At 41.2% G+C, this 14,816-nt stretch overlaps 1 protein-coding gene across 5 annotated transcripts in view; it reads right to left on the bottom strand.

The window, feature by feature from the left end:
- Positions 1–14,816, bottom strand: part of SPAG6 (sperm associated antigen 6) — a 73,389-nt gene that overhangs the window by 21,764 nt on the left and 36,809 nt on the right. For 4 of the 5 annotated variants that reach the window (XM_079912825.1, XM_079912829.1, XM_079912827.1 and 1 more), the window contains 3 exons: positions 13,855–14,028; positions 12,057–12,209; positions 1,353–1,544 (listed from right to left, as the gene is read on the bottom strand). In XM_079912825.1, the coding sequence (XP_079768951.1) occupies positions 1,353–1,544; positions 12,057–12,209; positions 13,855–14,028 (519 nt within the window). The remainder of the gene's footprint in view (positions 1–1,352; positions 1,545–12,056; positions 12,210–13,854; positions 14,029–14,816) is intronic. The other variant, XM_079912828.1, reaches the window with a different exon arrangement.

The raw sequence follows: 14,816 nt of genomic DNA, 5'->3' as shown, positions 1-14,816 counted from the left end.
CTGCTCACCACAACTAGAGAAAGCCTGCGCACAGCAATGAAGACCCAACGCAGCCAAAAATAAAATAAATACATTTAAAAATAAAATAAAATAAAATAAAAGTATATGTATGTAAATCAGATGTACTTGGACAACTCAAAACTGGAAATGGAGTTGTGGTTTCTCACCAGAAAGTCAAAGAATCACACAATTGTTAAACAGGAAAAGACCTTAGCACATTGTCAATCTTACTCTCTACCAAGCATTGCCAAGGAATGGAGTCAACATTGGAGACAAGTAAGGGAAAAGCCCTAAATCTATTAAATCATTGCTTTGATCTAGAAAGTCTTATAAAAACGGGAAAAGCGTTAATCTTAGAAATCAACTTCCCCCAATGAATCTGTAGAGAAAAAACATGTAAACATAACCAAATCAACATAAACTCACTTTTATAAAATTTATAAACCAAATAAATGACCCACGACATCGCTTTCAGAGTCTCTCAACTGTAAGTTCAAGCAGACTTCCTGCCTTGTTAGAGCACCTAAAGTTGTTCCAGCAAATGTGTTTTCCTATTTGTTACTTCAGTGTTTTAATTAAAATTTAAAAGTAATTTAATTTACTGTTATTTTGATTGTCTTTTCTGTGTACTTCTCTCAACCCAAGTCAATTCTGAAAGCTGCTTTCCAAAAGTTACATGTTTTCCTAATAGGCAGTATGCTGGGAAGCATTTTTCTTTCTTTGAAATTCTAAAATTATTTTACAAACCCATCCTACTTTATATTCATGTTTTATGAATCATTTCAGTAGCTACTAACATTTTTTTTAGAAATCTTAATTTTTTTTTAAATGCATGATGTAAAAATGTTTAATTTAGTGAATCTTACAGTCATTTTTCCTTTAAGGAACAAATATAAGACATAATTAAAAGATCAGGCAGACTTGGAGTTAGGAGAGGTAGCTCATGCTTCAGGAATACCTTGGGAAAGCAGCTTAAATTTCTTTAGACTCAATTTTTTAATGTAAAATGGACTAAAGTACTCTCTGGCCAATTCCATCTCCAAAATCCTATTATTCAATAACCTATTTCATAAGAAAAGTCAATAGAAATGTAGAAGGCAACAACCAGACATTCATTTTACAAACAACTTTGTACCTACAGAGAACTTTCATTAAAATAAATCACTGATTTTTAGAGACAAGGGTAACTCATTTTCAAAGAGTCACCTCACTTCTTCTGATAAATTTATTTCTTGACTCAGAAAAGCGATATTGTCCATGATGAAAATTAAAACATTTTAATTTACACATTTTAAAGAATGAGTCAAAATCTAACAAAGCCTCATTAAAACAGTCAAGAATTAAGCACTTACTTTCATTTGAAGATCCTCAGAACTTTCGGTCGACATGTACAAAGAAAGCAGGACGGGCAAAGTGTTTGTGACCGCAACAGCCCGGGCATGCTCCGGAGTGTGCCTCCCAATCTGTCCCAAGGCCCAGGCAGCAGCAGCCTTAATATGATCTTCTGGCTCTTCCGACAAGCAGACTGACAGCTGGGGCACACCCTGCAGCGTTGATCAAAAGAGCAAGAGTTATGAATCCAGAGCAGGATTAAAGAGTCTTCCCTGTCTCTCAAACGTTAGAAGGAATCATTTTGGTCTTGATCCTTTTCTTAAACGGTTCAATAAATGAGCACTTCACAGGGGCTGTCATTTTTCAAGTCAATAAAATGACTAGAACTAATTTACCTTAATTATCTGTAACAATCCAACTAAACTAAATAACTCCACTAGCATTTACTCCCCAAACAGAGGCATTTAACCAAAAAACAGATGCCACAGACCAGTATTTAGGCAAAACCAGATTCCCCCGTGACAAATTAAAAATGCGTAGGATTTTAAAACCTTTTGCTTGAGGGGAGGCCGGCTGGGGCCGGCGCACACATCCCAGACGCAGCCGGGCTGGTGACTCAGCTGCAGGTGGTGCCCCAGAGTCCGGGGAAGTGGCGGGGGGGCGCAGGACGGTCTCCGAGGTTGCCCCCGGGGCAAAGGATTTCCAGATCTGATCAGGGAGCTGGACTCCTCGGTGTCACCACTTAGAACACACATCCTTTCTTTGCTATCAACATCACGGATCACCAACCACCCCAGACATCTGCCTGTGTGACTTTAAAAAGTCAATGCAGCAGCATTTTGGTTGAAGAAGGAGACCTTCAAGATGGCAGAAGAGTAAGATGCGGAGATCACCTTCCTCCCCACAAAAACATCAGAAATGCATCTACATGTGGAATAACCCCTACATAACATCTACTGAACGCTGGCAGAAGATATCAGACTTCCCAAAAGGCAAGAAACTCCCCACATACCTGGGTAGGGCAAAAGAAAAAAGGAAAAACAGAGACAAAAGAATAGGGACGGGACCTGCACCAGTGGGAGGGAGCTGTGAAGGAGGAAAGGTTTCCACACACTAGGAAGCCCCTTCGCCGGCGGAGACTGCGAGTGGCGGAGGGGGGAAGCTTCGGAGCTGCGGAGGAGAGCACAGCAACAGGGGTGAGGAAGTAAAAGCGGAGAGATTCCTGCACAGAGGATTGGTGCCGACCAGCACTCACCAGCCCGAGAGGCTTGTCTGCTCACCCGCCAGGGCGGGCGGGGCTGGGAGCTGAGGCTCGGGCTTCGGAGGTCGGAGCGCAGGGAGAGGACTGGGGTTGGCTGCGTAAACGCAGCCTGAAGGGGCTAGTGCGCCACAGCTAGACGGGAGGGAGTCCGGGAAAAAGTCTGGAGCTGATGAAGAGGCAAGAGACCATTGTTTCAGAGTGCGCGACGAGAGGGAATTCAGAGCAACACCTAAACGAGCTCCAGAGATGGGCGCGAACCGCGGCTACCAGCGCAGACCCCAGAGACAGGTATGAGATGCTAAGGCTGCTGCTGCCGCCACCAAGAAGCCTGTGTGCGAGCACAGGTCACTGTCCACACCTCCTCTCCCGGGAGCCTGTGCAGCCCACCACCGCCAGGGTCCCGTGATCCAGGGACAACTTCCCTGGGAGAACGCACAGCGCGCCTCAGGCTGGTGCAACGTCACGCTGGCCTCTGCCGCCGCAGGCTCACCCCGCATCTGTACCCCTCCCTCCCCCCGGCCTGAGTGAGCCAGAGTCCCCGAATCAGCTGCTCCTTTAACCCCGTCCTGTCTGAGCGAAGAACAGATGCCCTCAGGCAAACTACACGCAGAGACGGGTCCAAATCCAAAGCTGAACCCCAGGAGCTGTGCGAACAAAGAAGAGAAAGGGAAATCTCTCCCAGCAGCCTCAGGAGCAGCGAATTAAATCTCCACAGTCAACTTAATGTTCCCTGCATCTGTGGAACACCTGAATAGACAACGAATCATCCCAAACTGAGGAGGTGGACTTTGGGAGCAATGATATATATATTTTTTTCCTTCTTCTCTTTTTGTGAGTGTGTATGTGTGTGCTTCTTTGTGTGATTTCGTTTGTATAGCTTTGTATTTACCATTTGTCCTAGGGTTCTGTCTGTCCGTTTTTGTTTGTTTTTAAGCATAGTTTTTAGCGCTTGTTATCATTGGTGGATTTGTTTTTTGCTTTGGTTGCTCTCTTCTTTCTTTTTTTAAATTACTTTTTAATTTTTATTATTTTTTTTGCAGTACACGGGCTGCTCACTGTTGTGGCCTCTCCCATTGTGGATCATAGGCTCCGGCTGCACAGGCTCAGCAGCCATGGCTCACGGGCCTAGTCGCTCCGCGGCATGTGGGATCCTCCCGGACCGGGGCATGAACGTGTGTCCCCTGCATCAGCAGGCGGACTCTCAACCACTGAGCCACCAGGGAAGCCCAATTTTTTTATTTTTAATAATTATTTTTTATTGTAATAACTTTATTTTATTCTCTCCCTCCCTCCCTCCCTTCCTTCCTTTCTTTCTTTTTTTCTCCCTTTTCTTCTGAGCTGTGTGGCTGACAGGGTCTTGGTCCTCCAGCCGGGTGTCAGGCCTGTGCCTCTGAGGTGGGAAAGCTGAGTTCAGGACACCAGTCCACCAGAGACCTCCCAGCTCCACATAATATCAAACGGTGAAAGGTCTCCCAGAGATCTCCATCTCAACGATAAGACCCAGCCCCACTCAATGACCAGCAAGCTACAGTGCTGGATACCCTATGCCAAACAACTAGCAAGACAGGAACACAACCCCACCCATTAGCAGAGAGCCTACCTAAAATCATAATAAGGTCACAGACGCCCCAAAACACACCACCAGACATGGTCCTGCCCACCAGAAAGACAAGATCCAGCCTCATCCACCAGAGCACAGCCACTAGTCCCCTCCACCAGGAAGCCTACACAGCCCACTGAACCAACTTCAGCCACTGGGGGCAGACACCAAAAACAATGGGAACTACGAACCTGCAGGCTGTGAAAAGGAGACCCCAAACACAGTAAGTTAAGCCAAGTGAGAAGACAGAGAAACACACAGCAGATGAAGGAGCAAGGTAAAAACCCACCAGACCAAACAAATGAAGAGGAAATAGGCAATCTACCTGAAAAAGAATTCAGAATAATGATAGTAAAGATGATCCAAAATCTTGGAAATAGAATAGACAAAATGCAAGAAATATTTAACAAGGACCTAGAAGAACTAAAGAGCAAACAAACAATGATGAACAACACAATAAATGAAATTAAAAATTCTCTAGAAGGAATCAATAGCCGAAAAACTGAGGCAGAAGAACAGATAAGTGACCTGGAAGAGAAAATAGTGGAAATAACTACTGCAGAGCAGAATAAAGAAAAAAGAATGAAAGAATTGAGGACAGTCTCAGAGACCTCTGGGACAAAAGTAAATGCACAAATATTTAAATTATAGGGGTCCCAGAAGAAGAGAAAAAGAAAGGGACTGAGGGCTTCCCTGCTGGCGCAGTGGTTGAGAGTGCGTCTGCCAATGCAGGGGACACAGGTTCGTGCCCGAGTCTGGGAGGATCCCACATGCCGCGGAGCGGCTCGGCCTGTGAGCCATGGCCGCTGAGCCTGTGCGTCCGGAGCCTGTGCTCTGCAACGGGAGAGGCCACAACAGTGAGAGGCCCGTGTACCGCAAAAAAAAAAAAAAAAAAAGGGACTGAGAAAATATTTGAAGAGATTATAGTTGAAAACTTCCCTAATATGGGAAAGGAAATAGTCAATCAAGCCCAGGAAGCACAGAGAGTCCCATACAGGATAAATCCAAGGAGAAACACGCCAAGACACATAGTAATCAAATTGGCAAAAATTAAAGACAAAGAAAAATTATTGAAAGCAGCAAAGGAAAAATGACAAATAACATACAAGGGAACTCCCATAAGGTTAACGGCTGATTTCTAGCAGAAACTCTACAAGCCAGAAGGGAGTGGCAGGATATATTTAAAGTGATGAAAGGAAAAAACCTACAACCAAGATTACTCTACCCAGCAAGGATCGCATTCAGATTCGACAGAGAAATTAAAATCTTTACAGACAAGCAAAAGCTAAGAGAACTCAGCACCACCAAACCAGCTTTACAACAAAGGCTAAAGGAACTTCTCTAGGCAGGAAAGCCAAGAGAAGGAAAAGACCTACAATAACAAACCCAAAACAATTAAGAAAATGGTCATAGGAACATACATATCAATAATTACCTGAAATGTAAATGGATTAAATGCTCCAACCAAAAGACACAGACTGCCTGAATGGATACAAAAACAAGACCCGTATATGTGCTGTCTACAACAGACCCACTTCAGACCTAGGGACACATACAGACTGAAAGTGAGGGGATGGAAAAAGATATTCCATGCAAATGGAAATGAAAAGAAAGCTGGAGTAGCAATTCTCATATCAGACAAAATAGACTTTAAAATAAAGACTACTACAAGCGACAAAGGAGGACACTACATAATGCTCAAAGGACCAATCCAAGAAGAAGATATAACAATTGTAAATATTTAAGCACCCAACATAGGAGCACCTCAATACATACGGCAAATGCTAACAGCCATAAATGGGGAAATCGACAGTAACACAATCATAGTAGGGGACTTTAACACCTCACTTTCACCAATGGACAGATCATCCAAAATGAAAATAAATAAGGAAACACAAGCTTTAAATGATACATTAAACAAGATGGAAAAATATTTATAGGACATTCCATCCCAAAAAAAGAGAATACACTTTCTTCTCAAGGGCTCATGGAACATTCTTCAGGATAGATCGTACCTTGGGTCACAAGTCAAGCCTTGGTAAATTTAAGAAAATTTAAATTCTATCAACTATCTCTTCTGACCACAATGCTATGAAACTAGATATCAATTACAGGAAAAAGTCTGTAAAAAAGACAAACACATGGAGGCTAAACAATACACTACTAAATAACCAAGAGATCACTGAAGAAATCAAAGAGGAAGAAATACCTAGAAACACATGACAATGAAAACACAATGACCTAAAACCTATGGGATGCAGCAAAAGCAGTTCTAAGAGGGAAGTTTATAGCAATAAAATCCTACCTCAAGAGACAAGAAAAGTCTCAAATAAACAACCTAACCTTGCACCTAAAGCAATAAGAGAAAGAAGAACAAAAAATACCCCAAAGTTAGCAGAAGGAAAGAAATCATAAAGATCAGAGCAGAAATAAATGAAAAAGCAATGAAGGAAACGATAGCAAAGATCAATAAAACTAAAAGCTGGTTCTTTGAGAAGATAAACAAAATTGATAAGCCATTAACCAGACTCATCAAGAAAAAAAGGGAGGAGACTCAAATCAATAGAATTAGAAAAGAAAAAGGAGAAGTAACAACTGACACTGCAGAAATACAAAGGATCATGAGAGATTACTACAAGCAACTCTATGCCAATAAAATGGACAACCTGGAAGAAATGGACAAATTCTTAGAAAAGCACAACCTCCCGAGACTGAACCAGGAAGAAATACAAAATATAAACAGACCAATCACAAGCACTGAAATTGAAACTGTGATTAAAAATCTTCCAACAAATGAAAGCCCAGGACCAGATGGCTTCACAGGAGAATTCTATCAAACACTTTGAGAAGAGTTAACACCTATCCTTCTCAAACTCATCCAAAATATAGCAGAGGGAGGAACACTCCCAAACTCATTCTACGAGGCCACTATCACCCTGATACCAAAACCAGACAAAGATGTCACAAAGAAAACTACAGGCCAATATCACTGATGAACATAGATGCAAAAATCCAACAAAATACTAGCAAACAGAATCCAACAGCACATTAAAACGTTCGTTCACCATGATCAAATAGAAGGATTGTTCAATATATGCAAATCAAACAATGTGATAATGCCACATTAACAAACTGAAGGATAAAAACCACATGATCATCTCAATAGATGCAGAAAAAGCTTTCGACAAAATTCAACACCCATTTATAATAAAAACCCTCCAGAAAGTAGGCACAGAGGGAACTTACCTCAACATAATAAAGGCCATATATGACAAACCCACCACCAACATCATTCTCAATGGTGAAAAACTGAAACCATTTCCACTAAGATCGGTAACAAGACAAGGTTGCCCACTCTCACCACTATTATTCAACACAGTTTTGGAAGTTTTACCCACAGCAACCAGAGAAGAAAAAGAAATAAAAGGAATACAAATCGGAAAAGAAGTAAAACTGCCACTGTTTGCAGATGACATGATACTATACATAGGAATCCTAAAGACTCTACCAGAAAACTACTAGAGCTAATCAGCAAACTTGGCAAAGTAGCAGCATACAATATTAATGCACAGAACTCTCTTGCATTCCTATACACTAATGATGAAAAATCTGAAAGAAATTAGGGAAACACTCCCATTTACCACTGCAACAAAAAGAAGAAAATACCTAGGAATAAACCTACCTAAGAAGACAAAAGACCTGTATGCAGAAAACTATAAGACACTGATGAAAGAAATTAAAGATGATACAAAACAGATGGAAGGATAAACCATGTTCCTGGATTGGAAGAATCAACATTGTGAAAATGACTATACTACCCAAAGCAATCTACAGGTGCAATGCAATCTCTATCAAACTATCAATGGCATTTTTCACAGAACTAGAACAAAAAATTTCACAATTTGTATGGAAACACAAAAGACCCCGAATAGCCAAAGCAATCTTGAGAAAGAAAAATGGAGCTGGAGGAATCAGGCTGCTGGACTTGACTAAACTACAAAGCTACAGTAATCAAGACAGTATGGTACTGGCACAAAAACAGAAATATAGATCAATGGAACAGGATAGAAAGCCCAGAGATAAACCCATGCACATATGGTCACCTTATTTTTTATAAAGGAGGCAAGAATATACAATGGAGAAAAGACAGCCTCTTCAATAAGTGGTGCTGGGAAAACTGGACAGCTACATGTAAAAGAATGAAATTAGAGCACTCCCTAACACCATACATAAAAATCAACTCAAAATGGATTAAAGACCTAAATATAAGGCCAGACACTATAAAACTCTTAGAGGAAAACACAGGCGGAACACTCTATAACATAAATCACAGCAAGATCCTTTTTGACTCACCTCCTAGAGAAATGGAAATGAAAACAAAAATAAATAAATGGGACCTAATGAAACTTCAAAGCTTTTGCACAGCAAAGGAAACCATAAACAAGACCAAAAGACAACCCTCAGAATGGGAGAAAATATTTGCAAATGAAGCAACTGACAAAGGATTAATCTCCAGAATTTACAAGCAGCTCATGCAGCTCAATATCAAAAAACAAACAACCCAATCCAAAAATGGGCAGAAGACCTAAATAGACATTTCTCCAAAGAATATATACAGACTGCCAACAAACACATGAAAAGATGCTCAACATCACTAATCATTAGAGAAATGCAAATCAAAACTACAATGAGGTATCACCTCACACCAGTCAGAATGGCCATCATCAAAATATGTACAAACAATAAATGCTGGAGAGGGTGTGGAGAAAAGGGAACCCTACTGCACTGTTGGTGGGAATGTAAATTGATACAGCCACTATGGAGAACAGTGTGGAGGTTCCTTAAAAAACTAAAAATAGAATTACCATATGACCCAGCAATCCCACTACTGGGCATATACCCTGAGAAAACCATAATTCAAAGAGTCATGGGGCTTCCCTGGTGGCGCAGTGGTTGAGGGGTGCAGGGGACACAGGTTCGTGCCCCGGTCTGGGAAGATCCCACATGCTGCGGAGCGGCTAGGCCTGTGAGCCATGGCCACTGAGCCTGCGTGTCTGGAGCCTGTGCTCCGCAACGGGAGAGGCCACAACAGTGAGAGGCCTGCGTACCACTAAAAAAAAAAAAAAAAGAGTCATGTACCACAATGTTCATTGCAGCTCTATTTACAACAGCCAGGACATGGAAGCAACCTAAGTGTCCATCAACAGATGAATGGATAAAGAAGATGTGGCACATATATACAATGGAATATTACTCAGCCATAAAAAGAAACAAAATTGAGTTATTTGTAGTGAGGTGGATGGACCGAGAGTTTGTCATACAGAGTGAAGCAAGTCAGAAAGAGAAAAACAAATACTGTATGCTAACACATACATATGGAATCTAAAAAGAAAAAAAGAAATGGTTCTGATGAACCTAAGGGCAGGACAGGAATAAAGACGCAGACATAGAGAATGGACTTGAGGACATGGGGAGGGGGAAGGGTAAGCTGGGACGAAGTGAGAGATTGGCATGGACTTACATATACTACCAAATGTAAAATAGCTAGTGGGAAGCAGCCGCATAGCACAGGGAGATCAGCTCAGTGCTTTGTGACCACCTAGAGGGGTGGGATAGGGAGGGTGGGAGGGAGACGCAAGAGGGAGGAGATATGGGGATACATGTATATGTATAGCTGATTCACTTTGTTATAAAGCAGAAACATACCACTGTAAAGCAATTATACTCCAATGAAGATGTTAAAAAAATAAAACCTTTTGCTTTCCCTTGTTAAAAAAGTTAATTTAGAATCCTTTTAAAAATTGACTTTTCACCAAGTATAACAGATCTGAGAACAAAATACCTACTATAGATCCAAAATCAAATGAATAATATGAGCAAGAATCCTATTGAAGTAAATTTTAGGTAAAATATAGTCACTAAAACCTTTTCTGAAATAGTAAATTTCCATTAATTTTTGTCAACATTTAAATGATAGTTTTGCCCATTTTAACATGATTGAATGTCAAAGGAGGATGAGTACTTTTGTTACACAGATGGCATATGCTTATATCTTGCACTTCAAACTTCAGTTTTATCTAAATAATCAAAACAGAGTTAACTAAAGGGCCTCAAATGCATCACAGTTTATATACCCAAGGAAGAGTCAAATAACCAAATCAAATTATAATTCATTCTGTATAGGCATAATTTTCTAACTAACTTGAGACTAGAAGAATTATCACCTAAAATTTAGCACCACAAAAGCCACTATCACATGGGTCATGCTACCGCAGCAAAGGCCAAATGATCATATATACTTTTTTTCCCTCCACCTTTAAATTAGGTTTTTAAGACCAATTTCTTAAAGAAGAGATCTGCCATATTTCTTTGACTTCCTTTTTATGACTAAAAATGTGTCTGCCCATACAAAAAAAAAAAAAAGGTCAGAATCTTTCTATCTTCAGAATGAGGTAACTCTCCAGAAAGTCCATACTTCTGAGACACACCAAGACTGAAGAAGCAGGAGGAAAAGAAGACAGCCAGCCCCCTTTACCCCATGCCCAGCACTCTGACTTACTGGCCTCAGTTGGTTTGAACGGCAAATGAGACAAGGAGCGCTGAATGTGCTTTGAACATTAGAAAGTATTATTTAGACTGGAGGTGTTCTCAGTCCTGAGAGTACTACACGGAACGGGAAAGGATGAGGCAGTGTTGCGTGGTCTGCCTCAAACTGCTGGTGCCCCCACCTTGATCTTCAGTTAAATGGAAGACAAACCAGATGGGAGAGGCCAGAAGCAGCCCCAGAACAAAGGCAGGGAGCACCTCCTGGTTAGTCTGGGGAAGAAACACAGGAAGCAAAAGCAATTGCTGCTTCCTTCCTCATCCTTCCTACAGTAGGCTTTCTGACTATCCACAAAAGAACCGAGAATCAAGAATCCTGATCGCATCCCCATGGTGACCCTTCAGAAAGCAGCACTACTGCTCTAGTCACTATCAGAGTCTTTGGTAATAGAAGAACAAAAGGAAAAGCTAGAGATAAAAAGGGAGTGAAGTAAAGAATTATCAAGGAATAGGTAGAAAATAAAGATCTGAGGTTCATTTTTATTCTGAGGATTAGCAAAGGATTAAAAAAAAAATCCACACTTCTGTTTAACATACAGCAACAGATTTTCCATGCTGATAAGAAACCCACATCCTAGAGGGTTGCCGGAGACACTGGGAGCACGCAGCCTTTGAAGCATGCTTCAGGAGATCAATATTTATTCATTCAACAAATATTTTTTGATCACCTACTATGAGCCAGGGCTACGTGATCTGGTGGGTTAATTCCAAGCCGTAAATTGAGATAAGGCCAAATCCCTAGAGCAAGGAAACAGCATGTCAGAAACATGCTATCCAACATGTGCTCTGAATTGCCCATGTCCAAGAAGATAAATTAGCTCATGGAAGCTGAAGGAGAGAGAGCCATCCATTGTCATATCCTGCCCAAATGGCAGGAAGTGGGAGAATGTACGGAATAATCAAAATGACCACTGGGCATGTCATTTATGATAGCTGTCTTTAATCAAAGTATGCTTTACATATTTGTAAAGCCAATCCTTCAAGATACAAATACATGGTATTTAGATATAGGTGATACTAACACTCAGAGGTGTTGACATTTTATTGATATTAAACACTGAGTAAAACTTTAAACTTCCTGCCAAGTAAACTTTACTTCAAGCACTGCTTTGGGAAACTTACTAATAAGCCTTGAAGAAAGCTGGTAGTTCTTTGACTCTGGTCAGCTATATTTTACACTCTGTGGGATAGTATTAATCTGTGGTTCTGTCTTAGAGTATCTCACTGCAATACCCAGAGGAAAAGGAAGCAAGAACAAACCTTGGAAATGATGACTGCCATTGCCAGGTTCTCAGAATGAGCTGCCACGTAGCCAAGCATCATGATGCCCGGCAGCTTTATGTTTCCTTTGCAGGACCCAATGCAATCGATCACGGCAGCAACTCCCCCCGTGTTCACTATCAGCTGAGAAAGCTAAGAGAAAAGAAGGAGAGCTAGATAACCATGGCCCTAAAGTGTAAGATGATCTTTAAATATTACTTTAGCATTGCCAAATTTTAAAATTTAGGACCTAAAAAACGTCTGGTAAAATCTGAAATGTCATTTAGTGAAATTATTATTTTTATCAAAGAAGTGTACAAGGGTAACAGTCCTGCTATTTCTAATGTACAGAATATGCTCACTGTGAGGACCCTCTCTGTGGTTCAATTTTTCTTGCACGACTCTATCCTTATCATAATGGATGTCAAAACTCCTCACCTAAACACTAAGTCTAGGGCTAGTTCACAACTAGCTAACTGCTGAAACCCCCTATCACAAGGTGTGAGTAAGAATTGGATTAATCACTGAATGCTGAAAGGTGAGATCAGACTTGAAATAGTCTAGCCCCATTATCCTTCCTTTGCCAGCAATGATCTCTAGCTGACTGCACTCCAGTCTTGAACAATCTCAACCAGATAAAGATGTTGGGTGAAATAAAGAATGAGGACTTGGGACTTCCCTGGTGGTCCAGTGGCTAAGACTCCGAGCTCCCAATGCAGGGGGCCTGGGTTCAATCCCTGGTCAGGGAACTAGATCCCATGTGCCGCAACTAAAGATCCCCCACGCCACAACTAAAGATCCCCCACGCCACAACGAAGATCCTGTGTGCTGCCACTAAGGCCTGGTGCATCCCAATAAATAAATAATTTTAAAAAAAAAAGAATAAGGACTTAAAAGTTTAGTGAAATGAAATTGATTAGTGAAAATATACACAGAAAAAGACATAACTTCAGAATCTACCCAGGTTCGCTTCGTCTCTATTCCTTTCCCACCTCACACCTCAGAGCAGGAACCACTGTGCAAGAGCAGCTGTTAGAGCAGTTACGCAAGGTCAGGGGGCCTGATGGTCTCTCCCAACCTGGAGGGGCACCATCTCTCACTACGCCCAGCTGACCTAGAGTGACAGGACAACAAAGGTCCACGGTCCCTACAATCTAGAAATGGAAAGCAGAAAATGATTAAAACCTGAGATTTCAGACTCAAACTCCATTGATATAACCCAGTGGTTCTCAAGTGGGGGCACTCTTGTCCCCTAGTAAACATTTAGTAATATGTGGGGACATTTTTGATCGTCACAACTTGGGGGAGGGGCGCTACTGGCATCCAGCGGGCAGAGGCCAGGGATGCTGCTAAACAACCACCCTACAGTGTACAGGACGGCCCCTCACAGTGTACAGGACGGCCCCGCACAACGAAGAATGACCTGGTCCAAAATGTCAACAGTGCTGAGGACGAGAACCCCTCACAACATGTGACACTGTCCCTGAGCCCTGTGAACAAACTGATGTTTTACTTAAAAACTAAAACTAACTGCATACTGTTGGGTTTTTTTTTTTTTTTTTTTTTCCGGTACGCAGGCCTCTCACTGTTGTGGCCTCTCCCGTTGTGGAGCACAGGCTCCGGACGCGCAGGCTCAGCGGCCATGGCTCACGGGCCCAGCCGCTCCGCGGCATGTGGGATCTTCCCAGACCGGGGCACGAGTCCCTTGCATCGGCAGGCAGACTCAACCACTGCGCCACCAGGGAAGCCCCATACTGTTGTATTTTGAAGCTGTTTTTTTTTTTTTTCCTTGTTTTACCTCAGGTGTATGTTTTGCAATCTCTCTAATTAAAGTGGAAGCATTTTTCTTCACGTATTCATCTTTGTCCTTCAGACAGGTAAGTACAGCTGGAAAAATCTCTGCTTCAACCACCATTTCTGCTAGATCCACAGAATGTTTCGCAATCTGACTGAGAGCTGAAAGGATCTGACGCTGTTGAGCAAAAACCAAACCCAAATGTTACATAGACTCCACTGTGGAGTTCAGACGTAATTTAAACAGCTTCGTACACACTCAAATTCCTTTATAAAGAGGAAAAAACAATCACACATCCAACATAATCTAGGAGTCTCGAGGCATTCACATCCTAGTCTTCTTATACCTCAATACTCAATTTCTTAAATTCCCTCATATCCAAGTTAAACATCTTAGTTCACACTATTGACTATTTAAATCTCTTATCAGTTGAGGCTGGTCAAAGAATATGACCCTGGGATGAATGCTATTTCTTAATTACGCAATACTTAAATTGTTAATTGACGATAAACACAGTAATGTAGTACAGTAACAATCAAGCAGAACTAACATTTTGGGATATTGCCAATATCATTTGTAAAACTTTACATTGCTTAATTAATATTGACAATTTTTAAATCTTACAGAATATAACTATTAGAATATAAAAGTATAATTGGTGACTATCAACTGAAAAATAGATTTTAGAAAGCTATAGAAAAGACTAATGTAAATATGGCAATTCTTACAGGAAACTTAAATATAACAATGGGCTAGAAAACCTTTAGGTCCCTTCTAACCCTGAGATTTAATCATTACGTGATTCTTTACTTTAATTATTAGTATTAATTCTGATGCTACTTCTAGTTTTCAGCGTTGCACATACTTTTTCCCAGTCACATCTTTATTGTCTAATCCTTACAGCACAGTTTTCACATATTAAAGGACCAAATACACAATATTTCGTATCTGTTTTCCATGATAAT

This window comes from Stenella coeruleoalba, assembly GCF_951394435.1.
Source record: "Stenella coeruleoalba genome assembly, chromosome: 2".
NCBI classification, from domain to species: Eukaryota; Metazoa; Chordata; class Mammalia; order Artiodactyla; family Delphinidae; genus Stenella; species Stenella coeruleoalba.
This window is presented reverse-complemented; position numbering and strand designations above follow the sequence as displayed.